Source organism: Orbicella faveolata, unplaced genomic scaffold (assembly GCF_042242905.1).
Source record: "Orbicella faveolata isolate gen_17 unplaced genomic scaffold, um_ofav_v1 contig_35, whole genome shotgun sequence".
Lineage (NCBI taxonomy): Eukaryota > Metazoa > Cnidaria > Anthozoa > Scleractinia > Merulinidae > Orbicella > Orbicella faveolata.
The window spans coordinates 25,798,463-25,823,341 of NW_028301564.1; the positions used below are offsets into that span (position 1 = coordinate 25,798,463).

The 24,879-nt window shown below is 36.7% G+C and overlaps 3 protein-coding genes across 3 annotated transcripts; 1 reads left to right on the forward strand and 2 right to left on the reverse strand.

Annotated features, from left to right (window-relative positions):
* Positions 1–443: 443 nt before the first annotated feature.
* On the reverse strand, positions 444–10,192 carry LOC149104029 (uncharacterized). Its single transcript, XM_089274268.1, has 9 exons — positions 9,938–10,192; positions 9,751–9,834; positions 8,558–8,614; positions 7,380–7,681; positions 6,101–6,618; positions 4,001–4,086; positions 3,527–3,587; positions 3,003–3,089; positions 444–2,442 (listed from the first exon to the last, which is right to left on the reverse strand). Exons 1-9 carry the CDS (start codon positions 9,962–9,964, stop codon positions 2,129–2,131), a joined length of 1,536 nt encoding a protein of 511 aa, XP_089130394.1. The 5' UTR covers positions 9,965–10,192; the 3' UTR covers positions 444–2,128.
* A 147-nt stretch (positions 10,193–10,339) lies between these two features.
* LOC149104030 (uncharacterized) lies at positions 10,340–12,622 on the forward strand. Its single transcript, XM_089274288.1, has 4 exons — positions 10,340–11,013; positions 11,476–11,566; positions 12,133–12,190; positions 12,463–12,622. Exons 1-3 carry the CDS (start codon positions 10,417–10,419, stop codon positions 12,159–12,161), a joined length of 717 nt encoding a protein of 238 aa, XP_089130414.1. The 5' UTR covers positions 10,340–10,416; the 3' UTR covers positions 12,162–12,190; positions 12,463–12,622.
* Positions 12,623–13,126: 504 nt separating this feature from the next.
* Positions 13,127–24,123, reverse strand: LOC149104031 (uncharacterized). Its single transcript, XM_089274272.1, has 8 exons — positions 23,855–24,123; positions 23,677–23,751; positions 22,048–22,104; positions 20,957–21,258; positions 17,864–18,360; positions 16,979–17,064; positions 16,235–16,271; positions 13,127–15,487 (listed from the first exon to the last, which is right to left on the reverse strand). The coding sequence occupies exons 1-8, from the start codon at positions 23,879–23,881 to the stop codon at positions 15,180–15,182; spliced, it is 1,389 nt and encodes a 462-aa protein (XP_089130398.1). The 5' UTR covers positions 23,882–24,123; the 3' UTR covers positions 13,127–15,179.
* Between the last annotated feature and the right edge of the window lie 756 nt (positions 24,124–24,879).

Below are 24,879 nucleotides of genomic sequence, written 5' to 3' on the forward strand. Positions count from 1 at the left end.
AGGACGTCACAATAGCATTCACTTTCAGTTGTTCGACTAACTATGCAAACGTTGCATTTCACTGGACTCTAAAGGTTGAACAAAAAATCCTGCCCGACGGTTGGGTTTTTGCATCTTGACTTACTGGTTTTTTCTGACATACCGTCGGTTCTAACAAAATATCAAAATACTACAACACGCAACACACTGTATTATTTTTAGAAGTAAAATAGCACATTTAGAACTAGCAGAGATTAAACCAAGTAGTCGCTGTATCAGCAACATGCAAGGTTTTTTCGTAATCCGAATGTGCACTGCCTCGTATAAAAATTGAATGTGTTCAACCACCTTAACAGGTTATCACTCCTGGTTTGTATAAAAGGGCGTTTTATAAAACACCTTAAAACACACAGTATGTTTAAAATTATATAGTTTAAAAGTTACAAAAATAAAAAGAGAGCGCGAAATTGCCTAATTATTTAATAAAATACGTTATATTCTTTACAGCACTTCACTTTGTTTAACAAAAGATCTTAAGTGATTACACAGGTTGTAATAGTTCTTATGTATGTTCACATCGGACCGTAAACTACTTACATCCCAAGCCTCACTCTCGACTGGCAATTTGCACGTATTATCATGAATAAATTCCCACAGCAACAAAGAACTCCAACGTGTAAACAGTATGGAGCCAGAAGTTTGACAAGATGATTTCGATTAAATGAAGCCTAGGGTGACATATTCACGTAATTCTGCGTAAGGTCTATTCCTCTACTCTTTTTACACGAAAGAACTGAAAAAGATAAAAAATGTGAAAAAGATAATAAATTCAAAGATTAGGTTATATATGCCAAGAGACCATGATCGACTCTTACAAAAGAAGAAACAAGATTTCTACTGAAGAAATTGTGGTGCTACATTGCCATAATTACACCTACGACAAAACTAATTTGAGCACTTTTAGTACACCACAAAATGTTTTCCTTTAGACTGAAATTTTCGGTCTTCATATTTCTGTTTGCGCTATAGAAGTAAGGTAACAACGTCGAGCTCTTAAATTTTTTAAGAGTTCTCAATATTTACAATTCGTGTACTTTTCGAGATATCAAAACTTGGCATACTTTCCAATTTTACTGTGCTTTGTTCTTGAAGAACTTCTGTACACCTTTGATGTTAAATTTTCTAAATTCGAATAAGCATACGGTGTTTTTAAACCACGAAAATGGGATTCCTTGGTCAGAAAATACTGAATGAAACAGATTGAACACTTTCTGCCTCACTGTCGTCTTACTTGAAACAAAACTGACACAAATACATTTTTGAACATCAAAATTATTTTCCAAACTTAAATACTTTCGCGTTACTTTAATACGAAATGAACAACAGTAGTTTAAAGTGTACAAAAAGAAAACGGGAAAAACATATCACTATCTTAGTTTCTTTAATATTTTTTACGACTTAGGGGTAGTCAATTGGAAAAAATATATTTCTTGACCAGACACCATAATCCTGCATACTTTCTTTTCCTTTACAACTGCACAGGCCCGCTCACTAACCGTGATAAATCTCAACTCTTCCGAAATGTAAGATGGGCGAGCTTCTATGGCTCACGCTCAATAAAGAGGAGGAAAATTTTTTTCTGCCTGTGACTACATGGATAGCCCCCAGAGCAAGCTGAGTGCAGTTGGTCTGGTTTTCTTTTTCAACCTATATCCAGTAGGAAACCTGTTCACAGGTCAACGACCAAAATATTGTATTCCTCCAGAGAGAACACTAGTAAAATTAAACGCTGAGGCAGCAAGAAAAAAACCTCAATTCACTCACCGAATTTCAAAATACCAAACTTCTAAAAAACCGAAATTTCACTTATTTATAATTCAAATTTAGGTCCCTGAGACTTCATCTAAAATCCATTGTTTTTTCTGACCCTTAAAATATTACTTAACTCCGGATCCCTAAATATGGAACCCTACTAAACTGTGTCCAGGAATAGTATGAATATAATGATTCTGTCCAAACTATACTGATATTAAGCATGCATAATCATCTAAGAAGTGTAATTATGGGAAACCCTAACCTTTGGAAGATGGAAGATACTCTCTCTAATAAAATTACAAAACACTAAAAATTCAAATCAATTGCTACCCCTCTATACTTTTTTGCCTGAATCGTATGCTTTAAGCAATTCAGCCACATCATTTCTTTTAGCTTTTTTTCTCACCACAACAGTAAACTCATGAACTGTTAGTTTTGGGTGAGTAGCTGCAAGGTTTTCAATAAGTGCCGTAGTTGGCCCTCTGTCGTCCTTTTCAAGGACTGAGGATATCTTGTAATGATTGAGGCCATAATTCTGTGCAACCGCTCGGTAGTTACCAGCGCCTGCCAAAGTGGTGTCCAAACACTCTGAGATATCTTGAAGATAAGGATCATCTTCCAATAAGCCACTTAGTAACCTGCTGGGCTCTAAAAAGGGGTCAAAAATTAAATGAAGTGGAGGGATTAGTAAAACTTCATTATTCTGCTTTATAGTTTCATCTACTTTTGAAAAACACTTTATTTTCACTAAGATTTTTTAAGTTTGCATTGTATGCACTTTGACAGCCAAATGCTCTAAGTCTTGAAACAAACTGCATGTTCATAGCCAGAGAAAGTAATTTTTCTTTAAAAATATTAAACATGTTTTGTCGTATCTTGCTACAGCTAACATTACACAGTGGGTGTATTTGTCCCTAGGAGAAAATGCTCACTTAAACTACTGTAAAGTTCAGATGTTCTTAACTATCTCAGCAAAACAAACATAATCGATTTTAATTCCTGCACAAAAACGTTACATTCTAAAAATTAGAATGGCGATCCCATTCACAAAAGTAAGTAATTATGTCTGCCTTACGCACTAAGCCATTAGGGCCATGCTCGGGGCTGCGGGTGCAGGGTTTTCCTACAAGTATATGGACCAGTCTAGCTAAACCAGCAAATAATTTTAAGTTTAAGAACTACTTATTAGTGAAACATTATAATCCTACCTGGATTTTCCTTAGTTGGTTCACAATGCATCCCACAAGTCGGAGATGCACTATTGTCCATGTCAGTGACACCAGTTTCAGTACTAACTAAATAACGAATTAACATTGAATTCCATATTAGCAAATTCATTCAAGTGAAAACTACATTTCAGCACTATTCAGACCCTAATCAGTCTTGGGTCTAGGGATATTTACTCAAACTGGACATAACAAGTAAGTACGTACTAAAGAAAAAGATTTATTAAGATTTGCCCGAAAATCATAGAAAATTTCTCCATGACTTATAGATTAGATATCTAAATATTCACCATTTCCAAAAAAACCCAGCCATTCCAAGGCTATTTAATTACAAACATTAAATAATAGATTAAGAATTTAATGTAATTACATAATTATGTTGTTATCTGAAATCTTGAGAAGGTGGAAATACAAAAATATTTTAACAGGCAGTAATTTATACACTGAGTTAATTTTCAATTAGGTAATGAAGTTCAAAGTTCTACAAATTAAGCAAAACATCACACCTTGTTGCACACATTGTTGCACACCTTGTTGGCAAGAACATGCCAATTCCTCTTGATTACCCTACAGAAAATATAATAATTATACACTTTAGTTTGCTTATTTATTAGGAGTAATGGAAAACAACACAATCTGTAGTCAACTTTGCAACTCCTCCTTTTGAAAAGGCTAGCATGTTCAGTTCCTTTGCAATGTGTCGTTCCAGGAAATATCCATACCCATTACAAGGAGGGTTCTAGGAAATTCCAAGGGGGAGGGAATCTCAAAAACCAAAAACCAGAGCAATTGGGGGGGGGGGGGGGGGGCAGTGGTTGAAACCATTATTTTTTTTCTTCATTGTGTTGAGACAGCGGTACCATATCTGTGATTAGTTTCATATATATACTATGCAGTTATAAAATGGTGAGAATCCCACAAGAAACTATAAAAAGGTTTATTCAAACTCATGACCAAATATTATATATAAAGTACTGCACCTTTCCTAACAGTAATTCCCTTGATTCTGTGAACAATATGCCACATTCAACTTTGTCACTCTTCACTGACCCTTTTTCAACCATATCTGTTGGAATAATTACCCTAAATAAACATAAAATGTTCAATCTAGATATAATTTGCATACAAACACATTTTGTATAATTTAAAATACAAACTTATCAAAGAAAACGTTTTCCAAACTAGAATACTATACATTAAGAAACAACACCTTGCAGTTGAGGAAGAAGTACTTGCAACTGAGTCAACTTCAGGTTACACAATACCAAATGAGAGTGCTACTTTCGTAGAATTTATCTTTTTAATAAGCAAAACAGAAAGGTTGCTACAAAATCCAGTTTCCAAAAAAATAACAGTAAAATTTTAAAATGTGCTCGAGTTATTTAGGAAAAAAGCTCCAATTAGTGATAAAAGTAAATAAAATAGTTAGGTGTCATAATCCTCATAAGGCGTCGGCTTTTTGTGCAAAACGGCTTTGTCTGGTAGCTCTTCTTACAAGAGCCTCATTAGCATTTTCTTGTTCATACGCCATTTCACAGCTGTGTTCTCGAATTGATTCGCTCTTCCATGCTACCTATCACTCCTTTTTGAGGTCATGAAATGTGCCAAAAAAGAGAAGAGAAAAGTCCTTGGACAGCAAAATAATCAAAGCCAGGACCTAAGAAGACAAAAGCTGAATTTCTCAAAGAAACAAAGAAAACTTTGACCGACAACTGCAAGGGATCGTGCATATACTCGTACCCGTGTTCTTACCCCGCTTATAATTATTTGACTGCTCCATAGATGCATACCAAAGTTCAACAAGGAGAACATGGCTATTACACTATTATTGCCTTGGAATTCCCACAAAAATCCCCTGTGAATGCTAGGGGTGCCACGATTTCATTGGTTGGCAACATATTCTGTTGACATACATCCAAGTAAACGTGTGACATGTTTACAACTCTTTAAACGGCGATAACTTGCAATAGTTTTTTTGCGAGAATACCATTTCTTTAAATGAATTAATAGGGTATGTAGAATCGGCAGAATTTCACGAAATTTAGCCAAAGCATTCCCTAAGCATTGAGAAGCAAAAGTGTGTCGGGGATTTTTTATATCCTGGATATTTCTCTTGTGACAGGTGCAAACGCAACAGGATACTATAACTTCATGAGGCTATAAAAAGATAGCCAATAAGAATACTGGAAAACTCTGACACATTCAGAGATTGATGCTTGCTGATTAACACTGTGCAGTACTTAAACATCACTGCCTTCGTTTGATACCCAATTAATTTGGCTGAATGACTATCAGTCGTGTTCCGTTTCCCTACTTCTTTCTTCTCAACAAAGGCACGGCCAAAACAGTGGATATTTTTTTCCAGAATCTACAGTTCATACCCTCTCTACTGATATATAGTTTGTGGTAGTTTCCTTAAAAACAACACAGGTACAAATTTTCTTCTGCGGGGCACCTGCAATGGTATTGTGTAACCTTAACGTATAATGGCAATAATTAACTCAAACAGTAGTCAACAAAAAAAAGCTTTGCAAACCATATGCATCAGCATAGCTGAGGCAATAAACTTGCTTGTAACTTATATATTGTATTGTATTCAATCATCTGTTTGACTGCATGACAACCTTTTATCTATCACTCAGAGATCCTATCCAAGGCTTTTCTTAGCATTATTGGCTCGTTTAGCTCTTGCAACATGTAAAATTAGGTGTATGTTATGGTATAAATTTATTTTTGCTACCGTTTTTATTCTCACTGTTTGATGCTCTCTAACATAATCTGAAATGACTAGGAAATAAAAGATCGTTTGAAAATTTTACACCACATCATGTACATAACAGTACACAATTAATAAAAGAATAGAAAGGAATATTACATAAAAACATCTGCGTAATATGGATATATACATTATCCTCTGGCTGGCAGCAGGTCCATATTTAGGAAGTTCTACATGTAAGTATGGCACACAAGCTCTAAGCCATTAGGGCCACACTTGAGGCAGGGTTTTCCTATATGGACCGGCCTAGCTAAACCTGCAAATAATTTAAGAAATGCTAATTAGTAAAACATTGCAATCCTACCTAGATTTCTCTTTGTTGGTTTACAATGCACAATACAAGTCGGAGATGCACCATTTTCCATGTCAGCAACACCAGTTTCAGTATTGCAATTGCACCACAAGTAACTGCATGTTTGTCTTGCCTTGTGAATGTACAAATAAACAGTAATTATTATTATTAGCAGAGCTAATATCAGTACCACAGGAATGGTGACTGAAATCAGTAAGTCTTGATGCTTTGCTGTTTTTGTTTGAGTGAAATGATGATTGGGTTGGGCAGTGGGTGGTACAGTGCCTTCACGTTTGGAACCCTGGCTTGGACTTGTATAATCATTGGTAATTGCACTCTGATTCATGGTTGTGGTAGGCTCCTGTGGAAATGCTGTTGACTTATCACATCGGTTTATACTGCTGTGAAAAGAACAGATCATGTTTGATCGGGTTCCCAGTTTTTCTTTACACTCATTTTCCACGACATCTTGCTCATCGTTACAACATTTTGAGCATGGGAAACAGTCTCCCTTGTCATCATCATAATACCTGTAAAGCAACAGATTTAAACAATATCAAATGGAAATTTTGCATACATATATGCATTAGCATCTTTCAATATCTAAAATATACTGTATTCTGTAACATCTTCATTTGTATTAATATATCTGCTGTGCCATTTGTAACTATAGTAAACCCCACATGGTTATTAAGGTCAGGCTGATGTGAAATGAATTTGAAGGTCACATGCCTTACACCTTCTTAGTAAGTACTAATTTGACCAAAACATTTTCACTAAAATACACAATAGAATGTTTTTTCAGATGCATGTGTAGAAGTAAGAAATGCTATTAACATCAAAGATCCTCAACTTGGTTTTCAACAAAAGCTGCTTGGTCTCAGGCAAGATCTGTTGGCAAGACACCTGCTAGCTATCATCAAAACCATCCACTTAATTCTTACTTGAATTGAATCAAACAACCTCAGCCAACATTTCCCCATTTTTGAAAGTCACTGTCAGTAATATTTATTGATTAGAAAAACCTTTGCACATTATCATAAGAGCTTATTATATAAAGATTACAGAGTCTACAAGTTAGGATAATAACATGCATGTCAATGCCAGGCTGGATATCACAAACAGCTAGTAGAAGAACCTTATTAACGCTCATAAGCTTGGGAGTGTAATGGGAGAACATCATCCTCAGCCTTTTCTTGTGCAGACTGTATGCCTGACTTTGCCTGTGCCAGAAGGACTTTGGTTGATTCTCCTATTACAGCCCTATGTTTGGTTAATAAGTAAAATATACCTGTCCTTGCCATAACATCTTTTGTCACACTTGATGTCCCACATTAGAGTGCAGTTCTGCACCACCACCTGATCTTTTGCACAGGATGAACAAGGAGTACAAACGGAAGTTCCATGTTTACTTGAAAATGACATGCCAAGTTCGCACGGTTCACATTTTATTAAAGCACTTGATAGTATTTGCTTCCCACACTCTATTGAAAGGGTTTGCCCTGGAGGGCAAGATGGACAACCCTCACATGATGTTGATCCATCCTCATGTTCCACCAAGAACTGAGTTTCAGAGTTGCAAGCGTTTACAGGCTTAAAAAGAGAAAAAAAATACAGATAAGAATGCAACATGAGGATGTCAGAGCAATTCTGAAAATGTGGCAAATTGGCCTGTAGCTTTATGATGACTTGATCAACCAAAAGATAACATTTTTATTCCTGGAAACCTAAGGCAAGTTAAATATATTATGAAAATTATACCCCAACATACAAAGTTTGCAAAATGATGCATACACGTACATGTATGTAATTTACTCCTATCTAAATTCTTAGTCAGTGGATATTGACACAAGCATAATATTAAGGACATTATCTCAATAGTATGAATCACACAAAAACAAGCCAAAGGGTGCCTGACATTTTAGATTTTACTGCTCTTTTTTGTATAAATCCCTTTGAGGTGTTGAAAGGTCAAAACTTCAAAACACCACGTTACAATGTAGTTTAGGGTTTGGGCTAGGGTACATTTGTGCCTTAAATGATAAGGGCTGCATGCAACTTTTGCATGGTTAGTTCCTGTCTCAGTAGGGACTGTCCGCCACATCTTGGCATTCATAAAAAAGCCACTTATTCAGCATAAAAGGAGATAGTTACTAATGACATCCAAAGATGCCCAAGCTTTTAGCCAGGATTTGAAAAGTGTGCATCCAAAATGTGCTTTTAAGGGCCTGCTCAAATGAACAATTTATAAGGCAACATATATGAAAAATAAAACAATTTCCTTTAAAGAGTGGCCTTCTAAAGGATGCCTGGACTTCCATCTGGCTAAAAGCCTGACATTACCCAAAAACCAGAAATGGTTGTCTTTCTTGGTACCTTTTAAGAAATGGCTGTGTTTCAGGTATCAGTAAAGTTTAATTGCCTGAGAACATGTCAGAAGCAAACAAGAAAAATCTCGAAAACATTTACCTCTGCAAATGCTATAGTAAGAAGACAGGCAACCACAGTCAAATGTTTAATACATGCCTGCAAAACAAAACATCCGTTAGTGCATGCATGTTAATTATTCAACTTTCCAAAAATAACCACCACATTTTTACACAGTACTGTGCTCCCTCAAAATGACAAAACAGCTTACTCATTTTCATTTAATCTTTCAGACACAGTGATGTGGAGTGCTTACCATTTGGCCAAAAGAAATCCTGAAATTTGAGTTGAAAGTCAAAATGTGCAGGTCCAGAGAATACATGTATCCATACTCCCCCCACAGAAGGGATTGGAATTGCCTGGGGGGGGGGGGGGGGGGTTCTGTAAGACCAAACAATTTAAAGAAACGTGTAAAGCTTTTATTGGAATTTCCAGAGGGGTTGGGGTCTTGGAAAAAATCCCTTCCGTGGGGGAGGCAGGGATATTTTCTGAAACTACACAATATACATGTATTATGAAACAGTTCTGTTGTGGAAAAACAGTTTGCAAATTGTAGACTACCTCCTCAAGTACTCCTCTTTTACCATTTCTGAATGGAATGGCAGAAAATTTCCTAGCCATTGGCTGAAATCCCCAGTTTCTAGTCTCTCATCAACAGAAAACAATAAATACAGGAAATCAAATTCCAAATAGTAAGCACCATCTCAATGGCTTCCTCTCAGTTTGTCGATTTCTAAAAATCCTTAAAACACATCTTATTAAACCCTCACGTTATCAAACAGTCATCCAACCAGATTATTCAAACAAATGGTAAGCAATCAGAGAGTATCTGTCAATCTTTTACAATATAAACCAATGACGTCACATTTAATTTCCTGATAGTAAAATGATGTAATTACTACTACAACAGAGGGATATTTTGATGCGTGTTAAGAGCACAATGAGAGCACGATTTTTTTAAAAAAAATAGACCTATATTGGCACAAACTATCGCTTAGAAAAAGTTTCTGCCTCGAAATAAGGCCAAATTCGATCGATAGTTAATATAAAAAGTGATCTTGCATATGAGATTTGGTGCGAACTGCACGCTTATAAACTGTGATTACTCAGCACAATCCGTGCATTTTTACGTCGTATTGTACTTTCATGATGTGTAGTCCCTAAACACAAAATTAGAACAAGCCACAAGATATATGGCGCTAAAAGAGAGGTATATTCTATGCAAAACCACCCACCTTAAGATCAAAAGAAGGAAAACTACGAACTTTCGGTGATCGTGGTTGCTGCGTCACACCAATTGCGTCCCCTATGTCAGCCACCTGAAAACAAGGAATGCGAACATTCAGAAGAACTTTCGCTGATTACATATTAAAAGGGCGACAAAAACGATGATTTTTTTAAATCAAGAAAACATTTTCTCACCATTTTCTCTGACTGCGTCATGATCATTTAACGAAATGTCGACGAAAGAAACGCCGGCTAGAAACAAGACTTCAACAGCAAGAATTCTGGAACTTCCATATCGCATTGTTATGATCATGTGTTTCTGGTGGCTTCTTTCAAGGAATGATATACGGCACGAACACTCAAACGTCAAAAAGTGAATACGTAAACCGTAAAGACAATCTTACTACAACTGTACTGGTTACAGCTAAAACGTAAGACGACTGAAATTTTATGAATGAACGTATTTTGACTTTGTTTACAAAATACTACATGCATTTTGATTGGTTAATTGAGATAGGTGTAGAGAAGGCGTGGACTTGATTGGTTGGTTTCGTCAGTAGTTACTCCAATCAGAGAATACCTTCTATTTGTGTCCCAAGTTCATCCAAGGGCAATCACATGAGCAGCAAATCCAAGACGATCGAGAAGATAACGCACGAAGCAAATGCACAATAATGGACTCATCTAAATTCCTACGGATATCAGGAAAAGGCGGGGGTCGTTTCGAATGGACGGGCAGCGCAAAAGATCTCGACAAATACTTCTCGGCTCTGGGCTACACAGGAACATGGAGTCAACCGACTGGCGAGGGACATCCCCACAAATTTACAAACAAACTGTTCACCTGCACTTGGTATGCCACGAAAAAATCCCTTCTAATACAGGGCAAGAAAACTAATGAGCTAAAAGATAAGTTGAGACAAGTACTGGTTGATCCTGTTCCTTTGATAGCTGCTAAAGACGAAAGCGAAACTGAAAGAACTGAAAGCAATACCCTTGAAGTTGATGGCAGTGAGGTCAATGAAGTCTACAAAAGTACCAAATTTTGTGATGAATGCGTAGCTTCTGGAGTCCACCAAGGTAGCGAGTTTAATGAGGATGAAATTCATGACGGGGTAAATCCAGGAAAGATTATTGCAAATTTGCTACAGTTTAGAATGAAGAAATGGAACATAGAAGGAGCTAAGGTTACCATAGCAACCCCTTTCATGGACAAGTCTGGCTTGGTCTTAGTTATGTCATGTCTGGATAATGAAACAGCTCTAGACAAGGTATACACCAGAGAAGTTTGTGCATGGAATAACAAGAAGATTGACCGAGTCATTGCTGAAAGTGAATTATTAAAAAGTTGGATTGTAAATAAGGTTGTTGCTTTGAAAAAGGTGCCTTCCTTCCATGCTAAGTTTCTGGCAGAGAGTACAAAGACAAAGTGGAATTGATAGTGACAAGTTGTAATATGACTTCAGAACATTTGTTCTCTGATCAGCTGGAGACAGTGATGCGAATCGAGTGCACCGTGGAAACTTTTCATTGTGATTGGCTTAAACCTCTGGAAATAATGGCAGAGGAAGAAGGAAGTATGGCAAAGTTTCTTAATATGGATGACATTATGCAGGAAGTTCAGAATATTGAATAAGTGTGTGGACAGTATCAGATTAATATTGCCCTGATATATGTACTTGTTTCAGTTTGTGGGTAGCCCTGACAACCTTATATCATTGTTGTGCCAACAGGGGGTTATACACAGCAAATTGTCTCTGACCAAACCATGGAGCAACCAGGAGCAACCAAGAGCTAAAGCTGAAGTATTTGTGGAGTCTCTGGGTAAGGTTGGACAACTATGCGGAGATCACTTAAGGATCATGCTGCAATATGGAGACAGAGTTCTGACTCTTCTTCTGACAATTTGGGAAATAAATGAATTGTCTCTTAATGATTGCAAATGTGTGGCTTTTTTTTTCTACCACGTTGGATGAAGAAATATTCCCCTATTTGAATCTACTTCCAAAATGTGGAACCCCAGTTTCCAGTTTGGCACAGTCTTATCTGTGCCCTTCGAGTCTTTAAAATTACTTTCAACAGCCCAGCTTCGACTTCCCGTTGAATTATTTGAAAGCTTAAAAAGTATATCAAAAGCGAAAACAACGACGCAATCAAAATAACGTTGGGAGTTTGGCCACAGCTTAGATTTGCTTGTCACCAACAGAAAATGTCAAATCGTCCCTCATTAACGGTATATGCGGTAAAAGAAAGTCATAACGTTGTGTCATATCTTGAAAATACGGCACTCCACAAATCATGACGCGATGACCCTGTTTTACGAAAACACAATACGAGAGGACCTCCTCCTGGTTATTATTAAACTGTTTTCCTTCTTTCTCTTGTTTCAGTCTTGTGGACAGAATCATCATCCCTCTGAAAAAGTGACGAACCCGAGGTCTTCCTTTGGTAAGTAATAACGGAAGCTTGTGCCATTGGCGACAAAAAGACTCAGTTCTGTTCTTTTAGAATGTTGGTGAGTTATCACAATAGTTAAATCAACCTTAACGTTGTGGCTGTGAACGAATGCTAAAAAAATCGTATCTCAAAACCTTTCAGTACAAAAGTACACGAGCGAATAAAGTTGTTGTGTTTCACACCCCCTCATGTACTGGACAGCGGTTTCACAGTTATCTCTTTATCACTCAAATAACTACGTTTCTTTCTTCTTGGATGTTCAGAACTACAAGCAAGTCAGAAAGGAAGGACATTGCGAGGAAGAAACTTGATGGTGGTACCAAAACGTGTGATAGCAACGGGTCCTTACATGGGCCTACTGTTGTAGTGTTCTTACAGTTGTTTTCATTGTAGTTTTAATTTAATAAAGTGTTAAAAACTATATACCATTGATAAGCGTTGTTTGCTTGTTTGTTCACAAATCTCCACCACCTACTGAAGTTGCGATAGAATTCGTATATACACTCTCGTTTTCAAGCATTACTCTTGGAACGCCATGCCTAGATATCGCTCGCTAGTTGGAATTAGATACTACTTATCCTTTAGGGTCGCATGATATCCCTTAGGGTCGATCCAAATCATCCAATAGATGTTACACGTGTAACTGTCAGTAATGGGGGAATAAAGTTTACTTTGTTCTGTTACAACAGTAACTGTTTATTTACCTGCATGGTACCAAGTCGAACAGCTTCATTTAATTTAGGAGAATAAGAGTCTTAAAAGAATAAGTCTCTAGGAAAATACGGGTCTCAATCACTTAGTTGGGGGATATTTTGATTAGTGCCACTTCTTTTCCAAACACTAAAAGAGCACACAGAGCAAACCTTACGCGAGAACTCGTTTATTTCAATCACACCTCTCCTCGTTCCAGAAAAGCAAAACAAACCATTATCTCGTCGTTTTTTTAACTTTTTTATTTCAAATACACACTTTTTATGACATACTGTCGGTTCTTACAAAATACTACAACACGCAACACACTGTATTATTTTAAGAAGTAAAATAGCACATTTAGAACTAGCAGAGAACAAACCAAGTAGTCGCTGTATCAGCAACATGCAAGGTTTTTCGTAATCCGATTGTGCACTGCCTCGTATATCAGAAATAAAAATTGGATGTGTTCAGCCACCTTAACAGATTAACACTCCTGGTTTGTATAAAAGGGCGTTGTTTACAACGCCTTAAAACACACAGTACGTTTAAAAGTATGTTGTTCAAAACTTACGAAAAATAAAAAAGATGGCGGGAAATTGCCGACTTATTTAATAAAATACTTAATATTCTTTTCACCATTTCACTTTGTTTCACAAAAGATGTTAACTGGATTACAGAGGTTGTAATAGTTCTTATGTACGTTCACATCTGACCGTAAACTAGTTTCACCCCAAGCCTCACTCTCGACGGACAAATTAAACGTATTATCACGAATAAATTCCCAAAGCAACAAAGAATTCCAACATGCTAACAGTATAGAGCCAGAGGTTTGAAAAAAATTTCGATTAAACGAGGCTTAGGGTAACATATTCACGTAATCCTGCAAAAGGTCTATTCCTTAACTCTTTTTACACGAAAGAACTAGTGCAAATACGAAAACATGAAAAAAAAAGTGAAAAAGATAATAAATTCAAAGGCTAGACTATACAAATCAAGAGTCCATGATCGTCTATTGTACAAACGAAGAAACAAGATTTCTAAGAAACTCTGGTGCTACATTGCCATAATTAAACTTACAGCAAAACTTACTTGAAAACTTTTACTACACCACCACATGTTTTCCTTTAGACTTAAATTTTCGGTCTACAAATTTCTGTGTGCGCTACGTATAGGTAAGGTAACAACGTCGAGCTATTGCATTTTGCAAGAGTTGTCAGTATTCACAATTCGTCTACCTTGCGAGGTATCAAAAATTGGCCTATTTGCCAATTTTACTGTACTTTGTTCTTGGAGAAATCTCTGTACACCTTTGATGTTAAATTCTCTGAATTTAAATAAGCATGCGGTGTTTTTAAACCACAAAAAATAGGATTCCTTGGTCGGAAAATATTGAATGAAACAGATTGAACACATTCTGCCTCACTTTCGTCTTAAAACAAAATAACAAATACATGTTTGACAGACCGCACTGAATACAACATTATTTACCAAAATTAAATACTTTCAAGTTACTTTAACACGAAATGAACCACAAAAAAATAATTTAAAGTGTAAAAAAATTAAAAGAAAGAACATATCGGTCTTAGTTTATTATATATTTTTATGGCTCGTGTGGTCAACTGAAAAAAAAAATTTGGCAGGACACCATAATCCTGCATATTTCCTTTACCTTTACAACTGCACAGGCCCAGCCACTAATACGACTCATGTAAAGTCTACTGAAATGTAAGATGGGTGAACTTCCATGGCTCAGGCTCATTAAAGAAGAGGAAAGTGCCTAACTTTTTCTGTCTGTGACTACAGCGATAGCCCTCCGAGCGCAGTTGGTCTGGTTTTCTTTTTCAACCAATTAAACGCTGGAGCCATGAAAAACCTAAATCCACTAACTGAAATTAGAAAACCTCCTAAATACCTAAATTTCACTGATTTAATCCAAATTTAGAATCCCCAAGTTCATCCAAAATCACGCCTCTTCTACTTAACTCCAGAAATGTGGGAACCCTTAAAGGTTGTGTAGGTCCAAGAAGAGTGTATTTTGCACAAGTTGTGCTGGTATTATACACGTATACATGGCTGAAGGGATTTTAAAAATTCTGAAGTAGCGTAATGTAAAACGTTCTTAGCCTTTAGAAAGTGCAAAATGCTCTCTCTTATAAAACTACTTCCTTACTTAATCCTCTTCGTCCCCAGTACTAGTGAGGTATCAGGAACCAAATAAAACTAATTAAAAAAAAACTACCAAACACTAAAACAGTTAACTTAATTGCTACACTTAACTTTGCCCTTCCTAATTTTTGTGAGAATCATATGCTTCAAGTAATAAAGCAACATCATTTCTTTTGGCTTTTTGTCTCACCACAGCAGCAAAATCTTGAACTGTTAGTTCTGTGTGAGTAGCTGCAAGCCATTCAATAAGCGCCGTAGTTGGCCCTCTAGCATGCACTGCAAATGCCGATGATATCTTGTAATGTTTGAGGCCATAATTCTGAGCAACTGCTCGGTAGTTCTCAACCCCTGCCAGAGGTGTGTCCAAACGCTCTGAGATTGCTTGAAGATAATGTGCATCATCCAATAAGCTACTCAGTAACTTGGACTCTAAAAAGGGTTCAAAAATTAAATGCCGTAGAAATATTATTTAGTGCACTATTGTATTGTTTACTTTATTATTGTGCTTTACAGTCTTATCTGTTTCGGTATACATTAATGAAATATTCCAGTTTTTATGCATTAAAGGATGTACTAATCATAAAACAAAACTAATTAATACCAATTACGATACTTTTTACAAATACTTCTTACAGCAGATTGTGTGAAAGTTGATGAAATTGGGATCCTTCAAAATACATGAAGCCATCTCTAAATTTTAAGATACGAAGGAGCTTTGTTCTTATCTCATTTCGAAATTTAGATACATTCTTAACAAAATAAGGGTTTGAATTCTATATTAGCAAATTAATTCCAGTGAAAAACTGCATTTTTAATACCATTCAGTCTTGGTCTACAAATTGGACAAAGACTGAACACAACCAGTAAGTACCACAGAAAAAGATTCATTTACGATTCATTGAAGATTCGCCTGAAAAGTCAAAGACAATTTCTCCACTACTGTCATAACATGTCAGTTAAACTTAAAAAATAATAGCCATTCATTATTTCCAAAAAACCCAGTCATATCAAGGCTATGAACAAACCTTAATAGATTAAGAATTTAGATGTAGTTATCCTTATCTGAAATCTTGGGAACGTGGCAATGCAAAGTAACTTTAACAGGGAGTTAATACACCTCAAATATAAGTTGAGTCAAGTTTAAAGGTAATACAAACAAAGCAAAATATATCACACCTTGTTGGTAAGAACATGCCAGTTCCTTTTCATTAACCTGCAAAATATATAATAATTTTACAGTTCAGGTATCTTTTATAGGAGTTATGGTAAAATATAACACAACATAAAATTAGCTTTGCAACAGCTCCTACATAACTTTAGAAGTGGCTTAAGCACCTAAGTTTGTAAAGTAATGCAAATATTTTGTTTGCTCAGTTAATACGTTTTTCTTTAAGAAGTTAGTCTTTTCATAACAACAGTAGAGTATATTACAACTCCTCTGTCGACTTTCTCACGTAACTCTGAAGATGACTTCTGCTCAGATTGTTGAAATATTAGTCCACAACCACGTACTGTTCTTTTAGAGAACTACCCACAAATTAGGCAAGCTACTAATTATAATACAACTAGCTTCAAGCCAGTTACTCTTTTACGTAATTGTGTTCAGACACTACACTTCCTTGATAAATTTGCAAAGGAGCATAACCACCTACTGTTCAGAAACAAAACCTTGCAGTCGAGGGAGAAGTAAGTACAGTGTACTTGCATTTTAAGCCAACTTTAATGGCGACAATTAACTCAAACAGAAGCCCAGAAAAACTTATCAAGCTATAGGCATGAGTATAATATATAGATTAAAGGCCATATTGATCAATAATTATATGTTATACCGTTACAACATGGTGAGAATCCATAAGAAACTTAAAGAATGATGAAGTTTATTCAAACTAATGACCAAATTAACTTCTGTAAGTACTGCACCTCTGCTAACAGTGGTTCCATTGATTCTGTTGACAATATGCGATGGTTAACTTTATCACTCATCTCCAACCCTTTTCCAACTAGATCTGTTAGAGAATACAATAAAATAAGTGCAAATTGTTCAATCTACATAAATTTGTTAACACACATTTTGTTTGATTTACAATATATTATTTACAATTTTCCGGAAAATCTTCTAACAGAAAATGTTTTGCAAAGGAGCATAACCACCTACTGTTCAGAGAAAAAACCTTGCAGTTGAGGAAGAGGTAAGTACAGACTGTACTTGTAGATAAGCCAACTTAAATGGCGACAATTAAGTCAAACAGAAGTCCAGAAAAACTTATCAAGCTATAGGCATGCATATAATATTATATACAGATTAAAGGCCATATCGATCCCTCTGACTGTGACTTTTTCATTGTTTTCAAATCTCTGTTTGATAGACAACCCATTATCTACCACACAGAGATTGTATACAAGGCTTGAGGTATTATTAGCCCTTTCAGCTTTAGGAGTATGTAAAATGTTGTGATCTAAATTTATCTTTGCTGCAACTTTTATTTTCACTGTTACACAGTCATTATCATAAACTGAACTCATAGGAAATAAACACTACTTGGAACATCTAATAATGAGACATCGCATGATTGTGCGCAAATGATAAAAGAAAACAAAAGGAATATTTAAAAAAGACATCCATTTAATATGGATATACATCATCTACTGACAGGCAGCTAATTAAGGTCAATAAAGAAGGTTTAACAAATAAGTATGCATGGTTCAAAAGCCCTAGGCCAAGGGCCACAGAACTGATGGCACAGGGTTTCCCTATAGGGAAAGAAATTTTAAGAAATTCTAATTACTAAAACAAAGAAATCCTACCTAGATTTCCCTTAGTTGGTTTATGATCGTTTCCTGAGTCAGAGATACCTGCAGTTTCAGCATCAAAACTATTGCACCACAAGTAATTTCCTGTTTGTCTTGCCTTGCGAATGTAAAAAACAACAGCAAATATTATTAGCAGGGCTAATGTCGATGTCACAGAAATACTGACTGGAATCAGTAAGTCCTGATGCTTTGTTGTTTTTGTTTGAGAAAAATGATGACTGGGTTGGGCAGTAAGTGGTACAGTGTCTTCACGTTTGGAACCCTGGCTTGGACTTGCATAATCATTGGTAATTGTACTCTGATTCATGGTTGTGGTGGGCTCCTGTGGAAATGCTGTTGACCTGTCACATCGGTTTATACTGCTGTGAAAAGAACAGATCATGTTTGAGCTGGTTCCCAGTTTTTCTTTACACTCATTTTCCACAACATCTTGTTCATTGTTGCAACATTTTGAGCACAGGAAACAGTCTCCATTGTCATCATCATAATACCTGTCAAGCAACAAAAATAAACAATATGAAATGGAAATTTTGCATACATTAGCATCTTTTAATATCTAAAAAATATATATGTTATTTGCCGGCTAAGGGTCAGTCCCTATAGTGAAAAACTTGAGTTTTATAAACCTGCGAGCCAGCGAGCCAAGCGAGCCATGCGAGTCATGTGAGCCCTAGAACAAATGTTAAGATTTTTTATTTGTTACATTTTATATTCACATGAGAACAAGAACAAGAGCAACGGAACAAAATGAATAAGATCGCAATATTAAATTCTTGCAATATTAAATTCTAAGGGAAGAGACAACCACATGCAGCAGTCAGCCAACTGACAAAGTTTTGATAACTCTGATTCTCTAAAGAGCGAACCTGTTAAAATTACGCGATTCACTCACCATTCTTGACACCAATACACGGAGTTGCCATGAAGTACTATTCTCTTTTTTCTTGAATGCTTTTCAACGTGGATATCACTGAATGACAGGTGCCAATGGATACCATTCACCTACCCATTCGAGTAGCGGTGGGGCGGTGGAGCTGTACGTTTCTCTCAGAAAATTTTCTTTACTTTAGTTTTGAACCTTAATAAGTTTTTGACGCATTGTTTTTATTTTTTGCAGATCCTGGGCGATTTGAATAGACAAAATTTTCTCCAAAACAAAAATGTGAAACAAAGAAAAAATTCATCACACTCAGGGCAACCATTACTATGACGCAAGACTTGGCACGATGTACAAATGTTTAGAGCATTTTTCATATTTGCCGCACCAGCAATAGTTATGGTAACCAAAGCGAGATTAGGATTTTCTTTTGGGAATACTTCAATTGTAGGCACTTTTGTAGCTAACTTTAAAATGAATTTCCCAGGGAAAGAGAGAGTACCCTGGGAGCGAGGTTGTACTTGTCCCCAGGGTCATCTCCGCTTTCAAGATGGCGGGAGGGCGGTTATAGCAATAGTTTAGTGATAGTCGGGTGCGAGATCTATGTTTCTTGGTGAAAAGTCGACGACCTCCCAGACCAATTGAAAAAAAAATACTCGCAAAAATGGCTCACATGACTCGCATGACTCGCATGGCTTGCACCGTGGCTCGCATGGCTCGCTGGCTCGCAGATTTAGCAGACCCGAAAAACTGTGACTGAGGTCTTGAAAATGCTGCCCGAGACTGCAGGCTGAGGGCAGCATTTTTGAGCCCGAGGTCACAGTTTTTCACTATATGGAAATCTTGCCAAAGGATGTATTAAAGAACAGATTTTTTTGTAACTACTTTATGTTAGTTGCATTTATTTCACCAGTTAAGTTCTCCAAAATTGTTTTTGCGTGTGAAATTTCGTGCGAAGTTTGAAGTTTTACTACAAAAACAATTTCTGTCAGAAAAAAAAATCACTTGAAATCAGACTTTTCTGCAGTAAATTGAATAGTAGAAAGCGAGGAAATTCGTTAAGTGTATTCCACAGAAATTCTCCTAAATACAGCAACATTCAGAGAGGTAAACTCGACTGAAATTGACTCAATTTTATGGCGAGAGAAACACACGATTACGCGCCATCACAGCGCCAAGCTACAAACAACCAAGCAAACTCTCGCAACTTCAAAACACTCAATTGAATTTACTTGCAGTGACTTTCCTTGCCATTTTAAAGTGAACGGAGATAAACTTGCGTTGACTAATCGTCCATGGATGCGTAAAAAAGGCAAAAGATTGACGATTACCACTAACCTTTAGGAATGAAATTTAAGCAGCGGGGAAAAAATCTGGCCCATGGGTCGTATCGTAAAAAGCTGGACTGGTCACATGTGTAGATTAGCCAATCAAATTTGGGGATTTAGGATTCCAGGCCGCTCAGATGTTTGAGAAAAAAATAAAATGTATTTTGTAATATCTTCACTTGCATTTGCAGTGCCATTAAATGTAACTACGGTAAACCCCACATGATTATAAGGTCAGGCTGATGTGCAATGAATTTGAAGGTCACATGGCATACACCTTTTTAGAAAGTACTAATTTGACCAAAACCTTTTTCACCTAAATACTTTTTTTTTCTTTTATTTGCTCGAACAATTCACAATATACAATAGAAATACACAAAATACTCAATAGAATGTTTTTTCAGATGCACACATTGAGGTTACAAATGCTATTAACATTAAAGATTCTCAACTTGGTTTTCAACAAAAGCTGCTTGGTCTCAGGCAAGATTTGTCGGCAAGACATGTGCCAGCAGATACTCAAGACCATCCAATTTTTACTTGAATTGAACCAAACAACCAGCCAACATTTCCCCATTTTTGAAAGCCAGTGTCAGTAACATTTATTGATTATAAAAACCTTTGCACTTTATCATAAGAACTTATTGATATAGGGATAATAGAGTCTACAAGTTAGAATATATAACATGTTAGTCAATGCCAGGCTGAACCTTAAACAGAACCAGAATTCTGAACCAGAATTCAGCTTGGGACTGTACTGGGAGAACATCTTCCTCAGCCTTTTCTTGTGCAGACTATATGCCTCACTTTGTCTGTGCCAGAAAGACTTTGGTTGATATTCTCCTATTACAGCCCTGTGTTTGGTTAATAAGTAAAAAATACCTGTCCATGCCATAACATCTTTTGTCACACTTGATGTCCCACATTAGAGTGCAGTTCTGCACCACCACCTGGTCTTTTGCACAGGATGAACAAGGGGTACAAACAGAAGTTCCATGTGTACTTGAAAATGACAAGCCAAGTTTGCAGGGTTCACATTTTATCAAAGCATTTGATAGTATTCGCTTCCCACACTCTATTGAAAGGGTTTGACCTGGAGGGCAAGATGGACAATCTTCACATGATGTTGATCCATCCTCATGTTCTACCAAGAACTGAGTTTCAGAGTTGCAAGTGTTTACAGGCTTAAAAAGAGAAAAAAATACAGATAAGAATGCAACATAAGAATGTCACAGCAATTCTGAAAACGTGGCAAATTGGCCTATAGCTTTATGATGACTTGATCAACCAATAGACAACATTTTTATTCCTGGAAACCTAAGGGAAGTTAAGTATATTATGAAAATTGCACGCCAACATAAAAAGTTTGCATAATGATGCACATATGTACATGTATGTATTTAATCTTAATTATCTTTTAAATTCTTAGTCAATGGATATTGATACAAGCATAATAGAGAACATTAATATATAAGTATTACGAATCACAAAAAAACAAGCTGAACTTGGCTCCTGACATTTTGGATTTTACTGTTCTTTTCTGTATAAAAGCCTTTGAAGTATTGAAAGGTTAAAACTTCAAAACACCACGTTACACTGTAGTTGAGGGTTTGGGCTAAGGTCTGTGCCTAATGATAAGGACTGCATGCAACTTTTGCATGGTTAGTTCCTGTCTCAGTAGGGACTGTCCACCACATCTTGGCATTCATAAAGAAGCCACTTATTCAGCATAAAAGAGATAGTTACTAATGACATCCACTGATGCCCAGACAATTTTCTTTAAAGAGTGCCTGTCCACAGGATGCCTGGACTTCCATCTGGCTAAAAGCCTGCTGATGCCATTACCCAAAAGCCAGAAATGGTTGTCTTTCTTAGTACTTTTCAAGAAATGGCTGTGTTTTAAGTATAGGTAAAGTTTAATTGCCTGAGAACAATTGTCAGAATCAAACAAGAAAAATCTCAAAAACATTTACCTCTGCAAATGCTGCAGTAAGAAGACAGGCTACCACAGTCAAATGTATAACATATGTCTGCAAAACAAAACATCTGTAAGTGCATGCATGTTAATTATTTAACTTTCCAGAAATAACCACCACATTTTTACACAGTACTGTACTGCTCCCTCAAAATGACAAAATAGCTTACTCATTTTCATTTAATCTTTCAGACAGAGTGATGTGGGCATTTACCACTTGGCCAAAAAAAGCCCTGAAATTTGGATTGAAAGTCAAATTGTGTGGTTCCAGAAAATATCCATACCCCCTCCACACAAGGAATTGGAAATTCCGGAGGGGTAGGGGGTCAAAGACCCAGGAAATTACAGAGGGCAGTTGATTTCTTTCGTGAAAATTAGTTTCTTTATAAAGGCAGAAATGATGCTACGATTTCACAAACTTGAGAATTTCATATTCTTGTTTATCTCTGTCATTTGTAAGTAATTTTGCTGTAAAATTGGGCATTAGCGATCGTTTTCGGGCTAAAAGTATGGTGTCAATTTCATCCACACTCATCTTAACAGTCCTAATCAACAGAAATTGTACCGCACTTACAAAAGGACTTAGTCATATGGGAAGGTAATTTGACAAGTTACTATTTTATCTATTTTCTTTTAAAGCATGTTTAAATAAATTGCTGTATGTTTTCCTTGTGTGTATCTTCAGATGTTACGATTAATCAAGAATAAACAGCAGTGATGTGCAAAAGTGTTTGGAGTATTTGCTGCAACTTTAACACATTTTCTTGCCAAAACTATTTTTTCCACGGGGCATGGGGGGTGTACGTAATACTTGTGGAAATTCTGGAGGGGTGGGGTGGGGGGGGGGGGTATTTTTGTGTTAAAAATGGAAATTCCGGGGAGTAGGAGGGGGGGCTTACGTGAAATTCTCTCTGTGGTGGGGGTATGGATATTTTCGGGAACTACACATTATGAAACAGTAATGTCATAGAAAAACAGCTTGCAAATTGTAGACCAAATCCTTGAATGCTCCTCTTTTTCCATTTCAGAATGGAATGGCAGAAAGTGTCCTAGTAATTGGCTGAAATCTCCAGTTTCTAGTCTCTCATCAATGGAAAACAATAAATACAGGAGATTAAATTGCAAAATAGTAAGCACCATCTCAATGGCTTCTGCTTGGGTCTGATTGTTCCAACAATAGGCAAACTGTTGTTGGATTATTTTAACAATACGTAAGCAAGCAGAGAGTATCTGTCAATCTTTTACAATGTTAATTAATGACGTCACATTTCCTGAGAGTAACATGATGCAATACTACGGTGCACTACAATAAAGAGATATATTTTTGATACGTGTGTAAGAGTAAGATTTTTTTTAAAATAAACTATATTAGCACAAACTATCGCTCAGAAAAAGTTTCTGTCTCGAGATAAGGCCAAACTCGATCGAAAATTAATATAAAAAGTGATCTTCCATGTAATATTTGGTGCAAACTGCACGCTTATAAACTGTGATTACTCAGCACAATCCGCGCATTTTCACGTCGCATTGCACTTTCACGATCTCTAGTCCATAAACACAAAATTTACAACAAACCACAGGATATATGGCGCTAAAAGAGACGTATATTGTATGAAAAACCACTCACCTTAAGATCAAAAGGACGAAAACCATGAACTTTCGGTGATTGTGGTTGCTGCGTCACACCGCTTGTGTCATCCACCTGAAAACAAGGAATGTGAACATTTAGAAGAACATTCACTGACTACATATCTAAAAGGCGAGAAAAACGATAATTTTTTTAAATCAAGAAAACATTTTCTCACCATTTTCCCTGATTGCGTCATGATCATTTAACGAAATGTTGACGAAAGAAACGCCGACTAGAAACAAGACTTTAACAGCAAGGATTCTCGAACTTCCATATCGCATTGTAATAATCATGTGTTTCTAGTGGCCTCTTTCAAGGGATGATACGGCACGAACACTCAAACGCCAAAAAACGATTACGTAAACCGTAAAGCGAATCTCACTACAACTGTACTGACTGCAGCTAAAAAGTGAGACGATTGAAATTTAACGAACGAACGTATTTTAACTCTGTTTGACTCTGTTTACAAAATGGTAAATGTACTTTGATTGGTTAATTTGGATAGGCGTAGGCAAGGCGTGGACTTGATTGGTTGGTTTCGTCAGTGGTTCATCGAAGTTCATCCAAGGGCAATCACATGAGCAGCATCTGATCTTGCGGAATTTGGCGGGAAAATTCCGAGACGATCGAAAAGATAACGCACGAAGCAAATGCAAAATAATGGATTCTTCTAAATTCCTACGGATATCCGGAAAATGCGGGGGTCGTTTCGAATGGACGGGCAGCGCAAAAGATCTCGACAAATTCTTCTCGGCTCTTAGTCTCCTTCGCAGCCGTTATTAGGGTCGTCACGCAACGCTCCTCCCCACTTAGTGGGGAGGAGCGTTGCGTGACGACCCTAATAACGGCTGCGAAGGAGACTACTCGGCTCTGGGCTACACAGCAACATGGAGTCAACCGACTGGCGAGGGACATCCCCACAAATTTACAAACAAACTGTTCAACTGCATTTGGTATGCCACGAAAAAATCCCTTCTAATACAGGGCAAGAAAACTAGCGAGCTAAAGGACAAGTTGAAACAGGTACTGGTTGATCCTGTTCCTTTGATAGCTGCTAAAGACCAGGGCGTATCTAATCGATATTTTCGATACTCGATAGAAATCGAACGTAATCGATCGTAATCGATACTAATCAATCGATTAATATTGGAAATCGATAGAAATCGATCACTTGCGTCTTTGTGACTATCGATTTTGATC

What these genes read in the sequence shown, in the direction of transcription:
- LOC149104029 (XM_089274268.1), bottom strand. Translation starts at nt 9,964, where the DNA reads ATGATCATGACGCAGTCAGAGAAAATG. An exon ending in TGACGCAGTCAGAGAAAATG is followed by an intron (nt 9,835 to 9,937) that starts GTGAGAAAATGT and finishes CCTTGTTTTCAG; the next exon opens with GTGGCTGACATAGGGGACGC. An exon ending in AGATGTTATGGCAAGGACAG is followed by an intron (nt 6,619 to 7,379) that starts GTATATTTTACT and finishes GTTGCTTTACAG; the next exon opens with GTATTATGATGATGACAAGG.
- LOC149104030 (XM_089274288.1), top strand. Translation starts at nt 10,417, where the DNA reads ATGGACTCATCTAAATTCCTACGGATATCAGGAAAAGGCGGGGGTCGT. An exon ending in ATGAAACAGCTCTAGACAAG is followed by an intron (nt 11,014 to 11,475) that starts GTATACACCAGA and finishes TTGTGCCAACAG; the next exon opens with GGGGTTATACACAGCAAATT. An exon ending in AGTATTTGTGGAGTCTCTGG is followed by an intron (nt 11,567 to 12,132) that starts GTAAGGTTGGAC and finishes CTCTTGTTTCAG; the next exon opens with TCTTGTGGACAGAATCATCA.
- LOC149104031 (XM_089274272.1), bottom strand. Translation starts at nt 23,881, where the DNA reads ATGATCATGACGCAATCAGGGAAAATG. An exon ending in TGACGCAATCAGGGAAAATG is followed by an intron (nt 23,752 to 23,854) that starts GTGAGAAAATGT and finishes CCTTGTTTTCAG; the next exon opens with GTGGATGACACAAGCGGTGT. An exon ending in GGCATGTTCTTACCAACAAG is followed by an intron (nt 15,488 to 16,234) that starts GTGTGATATATT and finishes AACCCTTTTTAG; the next exon opens with AGTCCAAGTTACTGAGTAGC.